Source organism: Varanus komodoensis, unplaced genomic scaffold (genome assembly GCF_004798865.1).
Source record: "Varanus komodoensis strain SLA01 unplaced genomic scaffold, ASM479886v1 scaffold19, whole genome shotgun sequence".
In the NCBI taxonomy this organism is placed as follows: Eukaryota; Metazoa; Chordata; class Lepidosauria; order Squamata; family Varanidae; genus Varanus; species Varanus komodoensis.
Window position 1 is genome coordinate 9,337,983 of NW_025335550.1, and position 16,947 is coordinate 9,354,929.

The 16,947-nt window shown below is 48.1% G+C and overlaps 1 protein-coding gene across 1 annotated transcript in view; it reads left to right on the forward strand.

Annotated features, from left to right (window-relative positions):
- Positions 1-16,947, forward strand: part of ATP2C2 (ATPase secretory pathway Ca2+ transporting 2) — a 30,832-nt gene that overhangs the window by 3,318 nt on the left and 10,567 nt on the right. The window contains exons 3-16 of the mRNA XM_044428074.1: positions 652-768; positions 3,553-3,642; positions 4,473-4,508; positions 4,618-4,679; positions 7,778-7,886; positions 9,652-9,801; positions 10,355-10,423; positions 11,266-11,341; positions 11,726-11,792; positions 12,691-12,815; positions 13,833-13,930; positions 14,074-14,175; positions 14,755-14,844; positions 16,247-16,348. Of these exons, the coding sequence (XP_044284009.1) occupies positions 652-768; positions 3,553-3,642; positions 4,473-4,508; positions 4,618-4,679; positions 7,778-7,886; positions 9,652-9,801; positions 10,355-10,423; positions 11,266-11,341; positions 11,726-11,792; positions 12,691-12,815; positions 13,833-13,930; positions 14,074-14,175; positions 14,755-14,844; positions 16,247-16,348 (1,293 nt within the window). The remainder of the gene's footprint in view (positions 1-651; positions 769-3,552; positions 3,643-4,472; positions 4,509-4,617; positions 4,680-7,777; positions 7,887-9,651; positions 9,802-10,354; positions 10,424-11,265; positions 11,342-11,725; positions 11,793-12,690; positions 12,816-13,832; positions 13,931-14,073; positions 14,176-14,754; positions 14,845-16,246; positions 16,349-16,947) is intronic.

Consider the following 16,947-nt stretch of genomic DNA (forward strand, 5'->3'; position numbering starts at 1 on the left):
ACCGCATGTCATCTCCCAAATTTCCAGGTATATGTCTGCAGGCAAGCAGAACAGTTCAAGCGAACTGTGGCAACCAACCGTTGTTTCAGCTGCTTTCACTGGGTTTGGGCAGCACGACAACCCATCCTGTGTTGCCACCCACACTGGGGGATTGTGCCCCGTGAAGCTGTACTGATTGCCCCAGGATGGCTTGTCTGAGGGCAACAATCCACCCCAACAAGCCAAAGGCTCTTGTAAGGTTTCTTGCACCTGGATGGCTGAGTCCGTCATAGGTACAAAGAATTAGCTACGGAGCCTCTTGGCAAAATATCAAGGCATCCCACTCTGGGAGATGCCGGCGCCAGCCTTCCCAAGGTGCCCAAGTGGCACAGGGGGAAGCTGATATTGCCCTCCTCCCGTTCCCCACTCCAAATATGAGCCATTGCGGGATTGCTGTGGCTTTCCCCCGCTTCCCCCTGCGTTTTCCAAGGATAGTGATCTCTATTTTCCCACAATCCCTGTTTTGACAGCCCCTGACAGCCCCTTCAAAGTGCCCAAGCAGTACCTAGGAGGGGCGTCAGGATCCAGAGTTTCTCCCAACACCCCAGGCACAAATTTTGCTCATGCAAGTGTTTTGTATATTTTCTATTAACTCCATCTGTGCAACTTCAGGTGGATTTACAAAAGGGACTTTCTGAAGACTCAGTCCTGCAGCGCAGGGTCAAACATGGCTGGAACGAATTTGTCGTTGATCATACGGAACCGGTGTGGAAGAAATATCTTGACCAGGTAAGGAATATTAGTCTTTCCAAAGGGTTTGTGGGGTGGGTGTGTTTTCCACGATGGGGACAGCCTGCCCCCAAGCATAGCAAGGGTTGGTTCAAAGCAAACATGCACATCTGTTCCAGCTGCATTGAGGGTTGGGGGACAAGACAGATGTGGTTAATGTGGATCACGCTCCAAGATGTTCTGCTGCTCACATTCCCTTGAAAGGATTCGGAGATGCTCATCTAACCTGCCCCAAAGTTTGTCCAATTTGCTCTTCCAAATAGCTTCCATACAGCCTGAAGTGCCTGATCCTGCCTAATCTTGGAAGCTAAGTAGTGTCTGTTTAAAATCTGGAAGGGGGAGCTGTGTTGTGAGTTGTGCAAAGAGCTTTGGCCATGGGCAGTGTCGAAATGCAATAATGACCATGTGTCCACCCAGTGAAATGGCTAAGGCAACCCCTGGCCAGCCTTTTCTGGAGGGAATATGAGTATAAATGAAGTATATTATATATTGTTGATTGTTACGCTTGCATCCATATATGCCCTCCCGCCCCCAGAGATCAGCGGCAGAAGCCCTTCTCCGGGAACCCTCCGTGAAGGATATTAGGAGGGTGAGTACCCGGAGGAGGGCCTTCTCTGCGGTGGCACCCCATCTGTGGAATGCGCTCCCCAGAGAGGTCCGCCTGGCGCTGTCGTTATTTGTTTTTCGGCGCCAGGCTAAGAACTTTTTATTTAAAACTTATTTTAAGTGTTAATTTATTATGGAGGATTTTTTTTAAAAAAAAATTAAGCTGAGATGCACCGGGTTTTAATATTTTTAATGTATAAAATTTAATATGATTTTGTTTGTTTTTGTTTTGGTTGTGAGCCGCCCCAAGGCTTTGTTGCGATGGGGGCGGCATAGAAATGTTTTAAATAAATAAATAAATAATAAAATAATATATGAAATGAAATGGAGGCAACAGTTGGTCTCCTGGGGAGTGGGTGCACAATGTTAACTGTTATTTTTGGTTATTAGATGGGCTTTGGGTGTTAATATATTGTGAATGGTATGCATCTGTATTGTATTGTATGTATTTATGTTTTTTTTCCGGCAAAAAAAAGGGGGGGCGATGAAAGAAAGGGGGGGAAAGACCCTTGGCCAGCCTCCAAAAAACCATGGGAAGTGCACTGCTCCGAATAACCACTATGATTTAAAGCGGGATGGATAGATTTTGCAGATTTTGCAGATTTTGCATTTGGCTAGCTTCATTCTTGGGATTCCTACTGGGGCTAGCTGAGATGCCAGCCCCGATACTGGGGCTAGTAAGAGCCCAGTAAGAGCCCGTTTGAACAGCTTGCTTTGGCACGGACGGTGGAGGTGGGGATGGAAAGGAGAAGCAGATCTGCCTACTCCTTGCTCACCAGCCAAGCGAGTGGTAAGCCATGGCAGGGACAGAGCAGAGTCTTTGCCCCGGGGCTTTGGAAGCCCCGGAGCTACACGGACCATCACGCGGCTAACATTGCAGGGTAAAAACTTTGATCAAGCCAAGGTTCCACTCTACTTGGCACTGTCTGGGGTTTCAGAAGTAGCTGGGATTTTCTTGGATTATTTTGGCCAGTGGCAATGCTTGCTCTCGTAGGAAATCATCGCTGTCCTTTCAGAGGGGCAAAATCTGCTAAATTAAACCTTGGGCAAAACCTGGCGAGGTGAAGGTTGTGTACGTCCTTCCTGTCGCTGTCACAGCAGTTTCTAGGAAGCAGAAGAGTGTCCTTGCTCAAAAGGCAGGAATGCGGGGTCAAAAATGCCCCTTTAAAGAGACCGGCCTGATTTGCTATGCAGAGAGAGGTGGAGCGGGCGAGGCTGGGATCAGAAGGTGAAAAGCTTGTGAAGCAACGCAGGATGCCGTTTCCTGCGCCCGAATCTACCTGAGCCTCGGAGGATGGCGGCAAGGGGAAGGGGCTTCGCAGTGGTGGCCCCCATTACGGAATGATCTCCCCCAAGTGGCCCCCTGGTGGTGCCAGGTTCTCACGACCCTCTGTTGCCAAGCATTTCATGGCATAATGGGGCATTTATGTTTGCTTTCTTTAAAACATTACTAGCATTTAAAAAAGAATCACGTCATTTTAGCTGTTTAAATGCTCCAAAGTTTATATATTGACATACTATGCAATATTTTCTCCTCTGCACTTGTGATTATGACTTGTTGAGAACAGCCCACAGAGCTTTGGCTATTTGGCAGTCCAGGAAATAACAGACGGCACCGAATCAAAAGCACCCAAATGCTGCAGGTTAGCTCAAGATACAACTTCAGTGGGAGCAGACAAACCCCTAGAATACTCAGCAGAGAAGATGGGTGGTGCCACTCTAGGCCGTGAATGTGGACGTTGCATTTCTGAACACAACCATTACCCTGCGAGCAAAGCGAAAACTGGAGAAAGCAGATACTTCCTCTTGCTCCAGAGTGACTATTTTACAAGCTATATATATATATCTTTAGTTAGAGAAGAATTCAGTAGGTGTTCCTGGTCCTCCTGAAGTCCAAGATGATTGATAGGTTGATTGATTGTCAGACAGACAGACAGCCAGACCGACCACCCTTCCTCCGAAATGATCCCAAGCTAAGAAGACCTCATTATCTCGCTCACTCCCAGTGCTACTGGCTCCAACCCCCCCAGCCCACAACAGCAGCCCCTCGCCAAAATCCGGTGGGTGCCTTCCATGCACAGGCCGTTTCCAAGTGTCTGCAAGGCAGAACAGGCTCCCTTCCTTGTCGGGGAGCTGCATTGCTCCCCCAGTCCTGACCTTGCCCTCCCTCTGTTTTAGTTTAAGAACCCGCTGATCCTTTTGCTGCTGGCTTCCGCTTTGGTCAGCGTGATTACGAAAGAGTATGAAGACGCCGTGAGCATCGCAATGGTATGTGCTTCTTTTCTAATGCCTTGAAAGTCCAGACTCCTTGATTGTAGGCTCCTTGGAACTAGAGACCCCTCCTGATACTAGGCAACAGGGAAGGAGGAACTATGAAATAAAGAATGGCATTTCCAAGGGGACACCTAATCGCTCTTGTCACTGCCATTAAAAAAGGGCATACATGCTGACTTCGGGATGAAATGGCCAAGTATGGCGGAGTTTATTGCCAAAGAGACCTTCGTATTCTCACAATTTTCCTTTAGTTGCTCTCCAAAACATTTATTAGAAGGAGATTGGAAGCCACCTCAAGCAAGTTGGGCTGCTTGGTTATGTCCAATCCCAGACCTAGCAAATGGGGGTCCACAGCAGAGCTGGGGAACCAGCCAGCTTGGAAGGCAGGGGTCTTGTGGGCAACTGGGGGACCCCTGCAGGGCCACGCTGAGTCCTCAAGGTGATGAAATAGACATAACCGAAAAAGAACCTCGAAAGCTTTCGATTGCATGATTCTCTGACGGAAAAGCAGCTGTGGGAAGGACTTCCTGAAAGCCCATGCAGGAGAGGCCAAGCAAAATGTTAACTGGAACGAAGCTTCATGCATACAGAGCCACCACCAGGAATACTGCGTTCCTTGTGCTTGGCACTCTGATCAGTCTTGCCGCCATGCAGAGGAGAAGTCCTCTGAGGCAGACTAGATGGGGATGAAGCTCGGGGCTGCTGCATTAGAGGGTGGTCATGCATCACCCTTTGTGTTTCATTCCAGGGGAGCCCTGGAATAATCTTCTCAGTTGATCCTGTATGAAGCTTGCCCATCACTTTCCTCTTTTTCCTCTCGCTAGGCCGTCATCATTGTGGTCACAGTGGCCTTCATTCAGGTACATCCTCTTTCTAAAAACCAATTCCCGTGTCTCAAGTTATCATTTCCGTTGCCATCACCTGCTCAGGCAAAGGGGAATTGACACCACTGGGCTCCTCTCCTTTCAGGAGTACCGTTCTGAAAAATCTCTGGAGGAGCTAAACAAACTGGTCCCCCCCGAGTGCAACTGGTAAGTCGTTTGAGCATCCTTCAGTTTGACCTTTGATGGGAAAAATACTTCACCCGTGCACATTTGGAGGGATAACACACAACAAGCCCAGCTCAGATTCACACCACCCCAAGATGTTTAGAACCATGGCAAGCTGTGAGAAAAGCTGGAGCAAGTCCCATGCTTGTTCCTGCAACTCTGGACACTCCCCCCCTAGAGTTGAACAGAGTTAAACCAACCCTGGAACACCCTGCTGAGCAATAACCCTGGATCGTTTTAGCAAGATGTCCAAACGTGGAACCCTAGGTGGTAGATAAGCCAGGGAACAATTGTTCTGTCTGCAAGCCACATGTTCCCTCCTTCCCCCAAACCAACCAGATCAATCAGCTGGGAAAATCCATCTTTTTTGGAGGGTTATGGCCACCTTCTAAGCAAGCATAGAGGACTGAAGGGGCTGGCAGATGGGTGCCACTCAAGAAGTCTTGGTGCTTTGTCCCGGAGAGCCCTGGATTCACTACACCACCGTCGGGGCCCTTGTTGCTCCAAAGAGGTTATCAGCAGTGGCCTGGTCCTCTTGCTGTTCTTCTTTGCCGTGGCTCTCCTGCCCTCTGGCTGAAGGGGTGGCCGAAGGAGCAACAGGGCTTTTGTCCTGGCCCTCTCATAAGACTTGGCTCCTTGGGTCATTCTGCGAAAAGGAATGGTCCAGTTCTTCTCATGTTCTTAAAGAAGCCTCCCCCAACACGATGTCCTTTGGACTTCGGCTCCCATCAGCCTCACCCAGCAGGGCCGATGGCCAGGGATGCTGAGAGTTGTAGTCCCAAACATGTGGAGGCACCAGCACTGAAGAAAGCTACCTCGGGGAGAGAAGAAGCAGTTTTCACTTGCGCAACGTTCGTTCTCAGGTGGGTCATCAGTGGGCAGGAATGAGGAGATGCGTGACCTACCAAGAGACGGGCCCACTCAAAGGATGCCTTTACCCCGCCTGGCCGCCCAAACTCATCTGCTGCTGGTTCTGGAGATTTCCTTCCCCATTACATAGCCAGGCAGACTTCTTTGCTACAGATCACTTTCTAAGAGCTTGAGAATGACTATAAATAGATACCTGTTTGATCAATTGTAAAACTGTACCAGTGATAAAATGTCCCGTATTTGGTTCTTGGGTGTTTATTTCACTGGCCGGAGCTCCGTGCATTTTAAGTCATCAGTTCCTGGACTGATGCCCATTTCCTTCTTGACTATAACGACGAAATACCACTCAAGTTGAGCCAGGGCAAATAGATCGTACTTCTTGTGCTTGCAGTGAATGTTTGAGCGCAATTCCAAGGTGGCTGATTTGCCTTTCAAGGTCAGGGAATGCTTTGATCACTTCTTTTCCATGTTCCTTGCATTGCTTCCAGGCACACCTTGTAGACAGAAAAGACTTTCTACTGGGATAACCGAATAGACCCATGTAATGTTAAGCCGCAACTCCCAACCTCTTGCCAAGGGTTCAGTCTGACTCAATAGAGACGGAAACCCCACTTTTGGCCAACCATTCAAAGTTCAAAGCTGCAGAGCAATGGCTGTGGAGCAACTGCCTTTGAATTAAAGGTGCTTAGCATGGAAATGTATGCCCATATTTTGCCTATTCGTTCCTCTCTCTCGCACGCTCGCGCACACGCAACTTAAGAAAGAAATATTTCTGAGACAACTACAGGGTGCCAATTTTGGTGCCCCTTAGCTACTTAAGACACCATTTTCTTTGTGTCTAGAAAGCTACCCAAAGGGCACTTCAGACAGCATTTTTCAAAAATCTGACACATTTTTATAATTCGCTCTCCTGGATTCCAGTTCACCAGGCCTGTTCCAACACCAAATTGTTAGGTTGCATACACAGTCAGCTTGTGGACATCTGACTCTCAGATGGGTTGCAATTTGCAGATTAAAAACCAAAAGACTGAGGAAATTTCCATAATATGGACTGATTTGCTCAAAATACGGCAAGGCGCACGGATCGCATAAATTCGTGCAAATTGCGCAAATGTGTGCAAATTGCATAAATAGCTCGATCGTTGCACATTTTCCCAGCATTTTTAAAATGCGCAAGCCACACCCACCCTAGAGATGGGAGTCCATGGGGAAAGCCCAACCTGGACCGCTTCCAATCATCAGATCAGAAATGGGCAAGGAATTCATCTGACTCCGGTGAGCTGGGCTTCCCAGCATCGACACATCGCAGGTAGGAAGGCAAGAGAGGTGTTCTTGGTGGCCACTCCCAGACTCCGGCCCTCCTTGCGGGGAGGCTAGCCTGGAAATTATTTGTCGTCCTTCTGCCAGCAGGCAAATGCGGTTGGGCTCCAAAGCCCAAGGTAGGCCCTGGGGGTGTGAGCTGTTGCAGAAAGGGCTTTAATTAGTTGGATGCTGTTGATTCCTTCTGTGTTCGGACTCTTCATTATTCCTTGAATGTATCTCTTTATGCATTAGCTTCTAGTGAAGACTTTGCTTTTAATCTGGATTTTGTTAACCAACTTGAATACCTTTTCAGGGCAGAAAGTCCAGCCATAAATTCAGGATTTCTGCTCCCAGGACTCCTGGCAATTGGTCATGCTGTCCAGACTGTCAGAAGGGCATCGATTGGGCAAGGAGGCCTTTGGGAAACTCATGGACTGGCTTCAATGGCAGCAGCCACAATAGCCTTGCCCACTGGGCACTTCCTAACAAATGGAATTGAGGCCTAATAATGGGCTTGAACTTGGTGTGTCCATAATGTCACCGTGCCTGATATCATTGGCGGAGACATCTTTACCTTTTCCTTCCAGGAAAATGTTGGACGGGTTGGGCCAGGAGACCTAGGTGTGATCCGACCCAAAGCAAGTTCTTATGTCCCTAAGAACAAGGTCCTGGGCTTTTGTTTCCTCCCTCCTCCTCCTCCTCTGTTTCTTCTCTGTGTTTGCTTTCATTTTCATCTTTCTTTCCTTGCTCTCCCCCCCCCCCACTTCCTTCTTTCCTCCTCAATAGCAAAAGAGTAGAATGCAAGGGCAGCCGAGATGTACCTGAACCAGCAGAGAACACCCTTGAGCAGCTCCGCTCTGCTCACACACAATGCCCTGTTTTTGCCATTTGTCTCTCCAAAACTGCAGCCTGAGGGAAGGGAAGCTGCAGCACCTTCTTGCCCGAGAGCTTGTGCCTGGAGACATTGTGTGCCTCTCCATGGGAGACAGGGTTCCCGCGGACCTGAGGCTCACCGAGGTAAGACGTGCGTGCGTGTCGCCGTGATGCAGCTTGTTGCAACGTCCGTCTCCAGCCCCGTTTCTCATACGTCGGGTCCTGCAAATCTGAAAGGGGCAAGCTGAAGGTGCCTTGTGAAACTCCAAGGGACCTGCCTGCACACTTAGATCATCTCTGGAGGTCCTCTGGTGGCAGGGGGCAACTGCGCAGAAGCCTTCCGAGGAGGATGCCCAGCTGGAGAGAGACCTTGCAAGACTCTCACACTGATGTCGTTTTGGTACCAGGCAAATAACTGGCTGGGTTTCCCAAGCCTTTTAATCGTGGATGTTTCTGCTCTTCATGTTATGTTGGTTGCTTTCTGCTTCTGCTGGCTATCAGTAGGTTTTTGTTAGATTGTTTTTAGTTTTATTAGAATGTCGGGATGATGGTCATGATCAAATGGTCAGATGGTTGATTTTTGTTTCATTGTTTTAGTGTTAATAGGATGATGGTTATGATTCTGATTCTATGCAGCCAAGATATAGATGATGATATATAGATGACATAGATATAGATATATATCTATTGGCAACTGGAAATTACCTTCAAATTACCTGCCTACATGGTTCAGGTCCAAATTACCTTCAAGAGTACCTCAGCCACTAAGGTTCTCTGGGGGTAATCTGAAACATACCTCTGTAAGCTTACCTGTTTAAGATTAATATCAACTACCCAGAGGACTTCCTCAGTGCTAGCGGCTAAATTATGGGATGTTCTGCCAGCAGAGATGCATCAGGTAAGAGGAAGTTAAGACGTATCTCTTCTGACAGGCCTTCCCAATCTGCTATTTAATGTGTTTGTTTTTAGTTGAAATTTAACTACGGTTGGTTAACTACAGTTAGTTTAACTGAGGTTGGTTTTACGCACTTGTAAACTGCCCAGAGCCTGTAGGAATGGGGTAGGATATAAAATGTAAACAAATAGATAGAAATAGAAATGATGATATGGATACGATCTGTATATAGACAGATGGTATGGACACAGAAAGGATGGTATGCTATTACGTATTTATATTTTTATGGATGAGAGACAGTGCAGTGTAGCAGTTAGAGCATTGTACTTGGGTGATCTAAGTTCTACTCCCCATTCATTCTTGAAGCTCACTGAGTCATTTTGGTCCCGTCTCTGCTTCTCAGCATATCCTGCCTCACAGGTTTGCGGAGAGAATAAAATGGAGCCACTTCGAATTCCTTGCCAAGATGAGACAAGGCAGGATTTCTGTAATGCAATCATGGTAACAACATCTGCCCAGGTTTCTAGCAAAACACAATGTACAATCCAGGGCATGTTTACTCAGAAATAAGACCCCGGGATTTTACGGAGGGTTCCTCTCAGGAAAGTACGTACAGCATTTCAGCCAAATTAATCGCACAGCTGCGGTTTCCACTTGTTGGTGTCCACGCACTATTGGTGCAACGCTGCAATCTGGATGTGCAATCATTCACAACGGCATCAAGAACCCTTTTGTGTGGCGTTCCTCAATGGGGGGAACCAAGCGCATCATTCAGACACCATCCCAAAAGAAAGCACGATCGGAGTGCAGCTGGATTGCTTCTTTGCCATGATACGCACAGGAGAGCAGTGCAGGAGATCCGGATTAATTCGGATGCGCTGCCGATGCTCAGAATCCCAGTGCCTGGTTCCTCATTCTTCCCTGTTTACAGAATTTACTAAGAGGAGAAGCACAACGCAAAGTAGAAAGCCAAATATCAAAGGGGTTTAATGCACGTATCTGTACTTTTGTCAGGTTACGGACCTCCTGGTGGATGAGTCCAGCTTCACAGGGGAAGCGGAACCCTGCAGTAAGAAGACTGGCATCTTAGCAGAACCCGGGGATTTTATGACCCTCAGCAATGTCGCATTCATGGGAACGCTTGTGCGATACGGCAAGGGGAAAGTGAGTGGCAAAGAATGTCCTTCCACTCCTCTCTCGCAGTCTTTTATGAAAGGGCATCTTCTGTCTTCGTAACCCTGTGTTTTGATACCAAGTTCTCCGACACAAGGCTGAGGAACTGCTGTGTCTGCTTTCAGTTTTGTCCCACAGGTCTGCGCTCTGCACAAAAGCCCTTTCTTTCCTGTCATTTCCACTGCATAACCCCTAGGTGGCACTGTGGTGCTGCAGAATAATGCACTTACACTAGTTGCAAAAAATGTTTTCTTCCACTTTTATAAAAAATACTTCATTTTTCCGTCTTTAAAAAGCCTGGGGAAGCAATCTCTGCAAACACCGCTGTGCCATTCTCCTCCATTGCAGTTCTGACCCAGTTCACTCTCCCTTGAATCGACAGAAGAACACAGCTCTTGTCACCGTGAGCCTGTGAGAGCCCTTATGGAATCGATCTGTGTCTTCCTATTTAAATCCTAGGAAGAATGCAAAGTTATGCAGACCTTGAGAACCTAGGCAAGAAGTCAATGTTTTTGGTATTCTTCTGTCCTTTTTTCCCACTCAGGGCATCGTCATTGGAACAGGCAAAAGCTCACAGTTTGGGGAAGTGTTCAAAATGATGCAAGCAGAAGAGGTAAGAAGAGGGGGCAGAGAAAGTGAGCAGAAAGGAAATGTTCTCTCTGCTTGGAAAATGCAAAGTTTATCTGAGAATTTCTCCTTCTTTAGAATGGACGGCCAGGGGGGTCTTTATGTGCCCCGGATGTCATGTTGTTTGGGGAGTTCTAGGTGGAAAATGAGCAGCTGCCCCCCAACAAAACCAAATGGCTGCTGTTCTCTTTATGTCACGGTAGCAAAGCCTGCAGAAGGGTTTAGTTAAGCTGGGTTTTATTGCACAAGGTATCCATGTATCCCCTTGTGTAAACAGCATCAGCCCAACAGCCTCTCATGCCTTTTGGGAAAGACCAGTTGAGCTGACCAGACTTGCTGTCTTCCTGCTTTCTGGGTGGCTTTAGTCTCTCCTTGCCTCCCAGTCAAGGATTTTGCTTGCTGTCCATTTCTTTTCCCATTGCAATGACTTTAGCAGGACTTTCAGTGTTTTGTAGCATGTGAGGACAAAGATAATTCCTTTACAAAGGGAGATCTTATTTTCTCTAGGATGGATGCTCCAGGATAGCACAACATCTAGGACATACTGAACAGTTGGAGATACCACAGGGATTCCTAACAGCAGGAATACGGCTCCCTATATCTCTCCAAGACCCTGTTAGCCTTCAGGGGCAGCGATTAGGGGTGGACCTAGAGCGAGAGCACAGCCTTCTGCAGGCTAGACGAAGAGTCACTGTGGGCTGGATCAGGCCCATTGTCTGGGCATTATGTCCCCTTCTTGTAAGCTACCTTCCAGAGGGCCAACCGTTGATTCTGCCTTAAGAGTCTTTCCTTCCTTCCCCTTTTCTCCTTCTGGATTAATGCACCAAGACCCCCAAGACCCCGCTGCAGAAAAGCATGGATAAATTGGGAAGGCAGCTGACTCTTGTTTCCTTCATCATCATTGGTGAGTTTAACCAGATGTATCCAATAAGCCATTCCCTGCGTGAGGAACAAGCAATTTTCCAGGGCAAGGAAGCCCTTGTTGCAGGAAACAGAGAAACAGAGCAAGTCAGAAGGGGTCTCCCAGGCCATCTAGTCTGACCCCCGGCTCCAGCTGGCTCCACTTATGACATGCCCACCAGGGGCATATCTAGCCTATCCTTGAACTAGTCTCCCAGTTTTGCAGTCTAGACTCAGATTCGGTCCTCCGGTCTGCATCACTTCTTTCCCCATGCACATACAAAGACACATGTGCAATCACACACACACACTGAGATTGCAAGAGCAGCCCAGCACCTAATGAGACGCCAGATGGTGAGATGCTCTCTATGGCTTGTGTTTTTTCCAGGTTTACTCATGCTGATTGGTTGGCTGCAAGGAAAGCATCTTCTTGGCATGTTCACCATTGGAGTGAGGTAAGAAGTGGGAAGAGCTCCTTCCCAGGTGAACAGAGAGAGAACTAGACAGAACGAGAACCAAACACGCTGCTCTAAATATGGCACCATCCAGACCTCAAGTCAAAATAAGGTTGAAATGCCTTTTGACTTATCTTAGTAACGTGATAATTACATAAATATCTCAAGAGGTTCTGCCTTGCTCTGTGTGTCCGTCCTCATTCCCTGAGGTCTGAGTGCTGAGGCACGGAGTGGAGCCTTCAGAGTTGTGACATGCATATTCTGGGATCGTCGACCTAGAGTAAGAATGAAGAATTTCTGGTCCACAGGTGCCACTGGGCCTCCCCATCTGGCCCAGGGAGTGCTGTCCCCTGGAAGAGTCCCCAGCCGAGAAATTCCACAGTCATCTCTGGTTGTAGATTGGGGATACCAGCAGCAGCATGGACAGCAGTAGACTCTGTGTGGAAGGACCCCAAGTTCCACTATTATTATTATGAGGGGCCTGATATATGCATCAAGGTCCCAAAAACAGGCATCAGACCCCTCACCTCTTTTTCCTTCCCTCACACTTGTAGAAACTGGGCTCACTCCGTTGGCATTAGAACCAGGACAGAAAAAAGAATTAGTCTACCCGCAAATCAGAGTCCATGCATAGAGGTGCCCAATCAGTCAGCTTTCCCAAGGCCTTGGCAAGCCATGCTTAGCAGGAGCCATCAGGGGAGGACATTCCAGAAAGTTGGCACCACAGCCAAAAAGGCCCTGCTTCTAGGAGACGTCTGCCCAAGTTCATATGGAGCAGGTGTTCTGATGCTGAGCAAAGCAAAAGAGAGGCAAGCTTGGGGCAAAGGGGCTGGACCAAGTGAGTATCCGTACAAGAGAGAGTGGCCACAGTTGGGGGTAAATGCCTCTCTGTGTGCAGCTTGGCAGTGGCAGCCATCCCCGAGGGCCTCCCCATTGTGGTCACCGTGACACTGGTCCTGGGCGTCTTGAGAATGGCCAAGAAACGCGTCATCGTGAAGAAGCTGCCCATCGTAGAAACTCTAGGTAAGGCAAGCCTGCTTGATAGCAGAGGAGGCAGTCGCTGCGCTGAAGCGAAGCAGGGCTGAGACCGGTCAATACTTGGAGGGGAGACCACTGGGAAGTGCCCGCCACCCCCTTGAGCGCCACAGTTCAGGAACGGTGGGACAGAAATGAAATGAAAGAAACAAAGCCGGCCACATGGGTGGAAGCCTTTACATCTGGCTAACCTTGGGGTTGATTCCACTGGAATCCCAAGAATCTAAGCAAAGCTGAGCCACTTGTGGCCCTCCAGAGGTTGCTGGACCATAATCCTCATAACCCATCCCCGTTGGCCATGGTGGCTCACAAGAACTGGCAGGAATTGCAGTCTGATGGCATCCAAAGACTTAAAGTCATCCCATTTTTGGCTAAGAACGCCCAACAAACTTACCAGCAGGTTGGGGAAGATGGGTGGGGTAGTGCAACACACCTAGAGGGTGCCCGAGGCTGGGGAAGGCTGGTGCACAGGGTACAACTCTGGCTCCCTGGCTCTCATTCCAGATGGAGGTGGTGGGGTGGGGTGGAGGAGAAGCAGGAGGCTCCCAGGAGCCCCAAGGTGCCTCCAATTTCAGGGCTGGGTGCCAAGGCACACCTGTGCCTGAGGAACATGGGTGGGTGAATTCTGTTGCACTCGCGGCTGCTAGTGGGTTTCTTGCAGCCAATGTGACAATTCTGGGTTTGGAAGACCGGTCCGACTTCTGGGCTCGTCTATGTCTGTATAAGGGAATTTTCATGGGGTGACCTCTAAGCACGGGACGCTCTCTTGGGTTGTGGGGCTACACGTGGCATAGCCTTCCCAGTGCTGTACCCTGTCTGAGTGCTAGTGGTAGAAAGGAGGCAGAGGAAGGACAGAGAAGATGCAGCTGATGAATGGAATTCACCACCACAGGCTGGAGGAGATGCACAGACTTCCTGAAGGCATCTGGGTGGGTTGTGAGAAACCAGATAGAAAGGACACCCAAGCATGCCTGTGAGATGGGCCAACCTCTTTCCTCTTCACAGGCTGCTGTAACGTCATCTGTTCCGACAAGACGGGGACCCTGACCGCCAATGAGATGACAGTCACTCAGCTCGTAACCTCAGATGGATTCAAGGCAGAGGTATGGCCGGCCCTGGGGCAAAGCCGTAATTTGTCATTCCGGGCAAACTTCACCCCATAAGCTTCCTCAGCCACTTTCAGTTTTATTGCTTGGCTGTGTTGCAAGCTTTTATGAATGCTTATTCTGGATTTTTATTCTCCAAGGTGAGCGGGGTGGGATACAGTGGGGAAGGAAATGTCTGCCTCCTGCCATCCAAAGAAGTCATCAAAGAATTTTCTAACATCTCCGTGGGAAAACTAGTGGAGGTAAGGTATTTGCTTGTATTAACATCGAAATAACATTGTGGGCGTTATTTCAACACGATGTTGTCTTGTTGTTGTTATGGAGGGATATGAGAGTGAAGACAGACATCCCGTGTCTGGAGGGCTGTCCTGGAAGCACAGGACAATTTTTTGTCCTAAGGTGATTCGTAGAAAATATTCTGGAAGTCTTTTCAGCACGGTAAAGCTTCAGAAAGGGCATCCGAGCTGTGCATGTTCTCTACTGCCTGGGAACTTAGCCACCAGCTCTCTTCCCCAATCCCTGGAGTAGAAAGCCCTCCGTCCCCAGTTCCAATCCCTTTTGAGAGCAACACCCCCCATGCAACGTGATTCAGCTAAGAAAATACATTTTCTAGTGCAAAACAGACCAATGGACTCTTGGAAGCTGGGAGGTAGGTCCAGGGCGGTAGACGAGAGGTCCAGGGCGGTCGCCGGGGCCTTTGAGCTTTCTTTGACCCAGACAATCGTGCTGAGCCTCAACCGGGGCTGAACTTCAGTATTCGATTCCACCACATCTTTTCTCACTTCTCCTTCATGCTCCTTGTGCCCCTGGATCTATTTCAGGCTGGCTGTGTGGCCAATAATGCAGTTATCCAAAAGACAACCGTGATGGGGCAGCCGACGGAAGGAGCCCTGATAGCCCTGGCAATGAAGGTAGACTCATTTTCACAAGCCCAGGGCTTATTCGTTTTGCATTCATAGGGTTCTGTTTCATTTAATGAATAACTCGTTCCATGTGGTTAAATGGAAGGGGAAAGAATTCAACGTGCAACTGTTCTAGCAAGCAGCCAATGGAGAATTGGACCAGAAGGTGAGTTGCATTATAAGCACAAGGCCGTTGGAGAGCAGGTTGACCTGGAAGCATTGGCATGGTTCCAAGAACAAATTTAGGCTTAAGTAAACATGCCAAGTGGAATTGTTGATTTGGGATTTCCCCCCTCCCCTTTCAATGGTTGTATCATAAAAATGTGTGGCTGTTTTTTAACCTCCTTTTCAGAAATTTGAAATCAGACAAGCTGATACTGTTAGGATTCATTTTTTTAACAGAGGAGTGATTAATGGGCTGTTTTGGTTGATTGTTCAGTGGTTCATTACTGAGTTGAGATGGTCTTCAGCTAAGCTGGAGATCCCTCTTGAGGATTTCAAAGAGGACGGCCCCTGGAGCTTGGAGGAGGCGGCATTCTTCCAGCAGATGGAAAGGGAGCAAGCCTGAAAGAAGGAGAGGGTGGGAGCTGGAGGAGGAGGAGGAATTTGAAACTTGGAAAAGAAAGCTGCAGTGGTGGGAGGAGGCATGAATTCTGGAAAAAGGCCCAGGGGCAGTGCAGGCTTTCTCTGTGGGGATCTGTGGTCAGCTGTCTTTCCAGAGTGCTGTGTGTTGCTGTTGAACCACAAGCTCCTGTTGAAATGTGTGTCATCGTGTTGCCCGAAGACAGCCAGCCTAACAAGCCATGTTTGTTAACCACAAACAACCCATGAAGATTACCCATGGTTTGTTGTTGGGTCATGAACTATGGATTGTTCACCATGGTGTGTTATTTCTGCTGGTTCAGACAACATAAGGTAAAAACCACAGTGAACAAACCATGGGTTCTTCACAGGTCATCACTTGCTGGTGTGGCTGGATTCGGATAACCCACACTTCAGCAACAAGCCACACTCAACCTCTACTTAGCTCTTGAGCATGGGTCATTGTGATGTGTCTCGCTTGACCATGCATAACTTTCTACGAAGGATTTGCAGTCTCAAACCAAGGGCTATTCCAACATAAGCCATTTCTGCAAAGAAGTAACAATTCTCCTAGGTTCCTTCACAAAGAAATCAAACCTTACCCTACAGGCAAATGGAGTGTGTTTCTCAGTGACTCATATCCAGAAAGTCATTTTTCAAAAGCTAGATGGAACAAGTTCAAAAAGTCTTTACATTCAGCAGTTGAGTTTCTGCCTTTTTTTTTCTTTTGGTGCAATTCTTTTCTAGTTCTACCACTAAAATATATCACCAATTCTAAAGTACTCACATCATCTCTCTCTCCTTCTGCCCCCCTTTTGGTTGGTTTTAGATGGAATTGAGAGAGAGAAAAGATATTTATATCAGAAAGAAGGAGATTCCATTTAGCTCCGAGCAGAAGTGGATGGCTGTCAGATGTGCTCTGAAAAATCAGGTACAAGAAAGCAGCTGAATTGTTATTCTCTGTAGAACAAGTTATGAAAAGGTGAGATAATAATTCACTGTAGGAACCTGTTCAGATGAAAGGCATGGCTGGCCACTTTCTCTCACCCTCCTGCCAAGAAGCTGTATCTTATCCTCACAACAACCCTGAGAGGTAGGCTGGGCTCAGAGGGATTTAATGACTGAGTCCCAATCGCCAGATCAGCTTACTGGCTAAGTGGGCCTTTGAACCTGGACCTAGAGACCACGCTGGCTCTGGTGCTAGGAAGTTAAACACATTCCTGTCTTTTGATGTCACTCTTTGAAAGGGGGGCATTAAACTGGAGGGCCAAACTCAGCTTTGAGGAAGGGCTTGGGAGCTGAAGGCAGAAGGGGACTGCACCAAAAACACCAAAATATTTTAGTTAGACCTCCTGCAGCCAGAAACAAAGATTCAAGAGAGGCATTTAACCCTGTAGAATCAACCACCAAGAAAATCACCCAGAGAGATTAGACTTTGGGTGATTCAGAAATGAAATAAACAGTAACAGCAAATAGTTAACCACCAAACAATTGGCAGTCAGTGGGGAAGGAACCGCAGCCAAACAGACC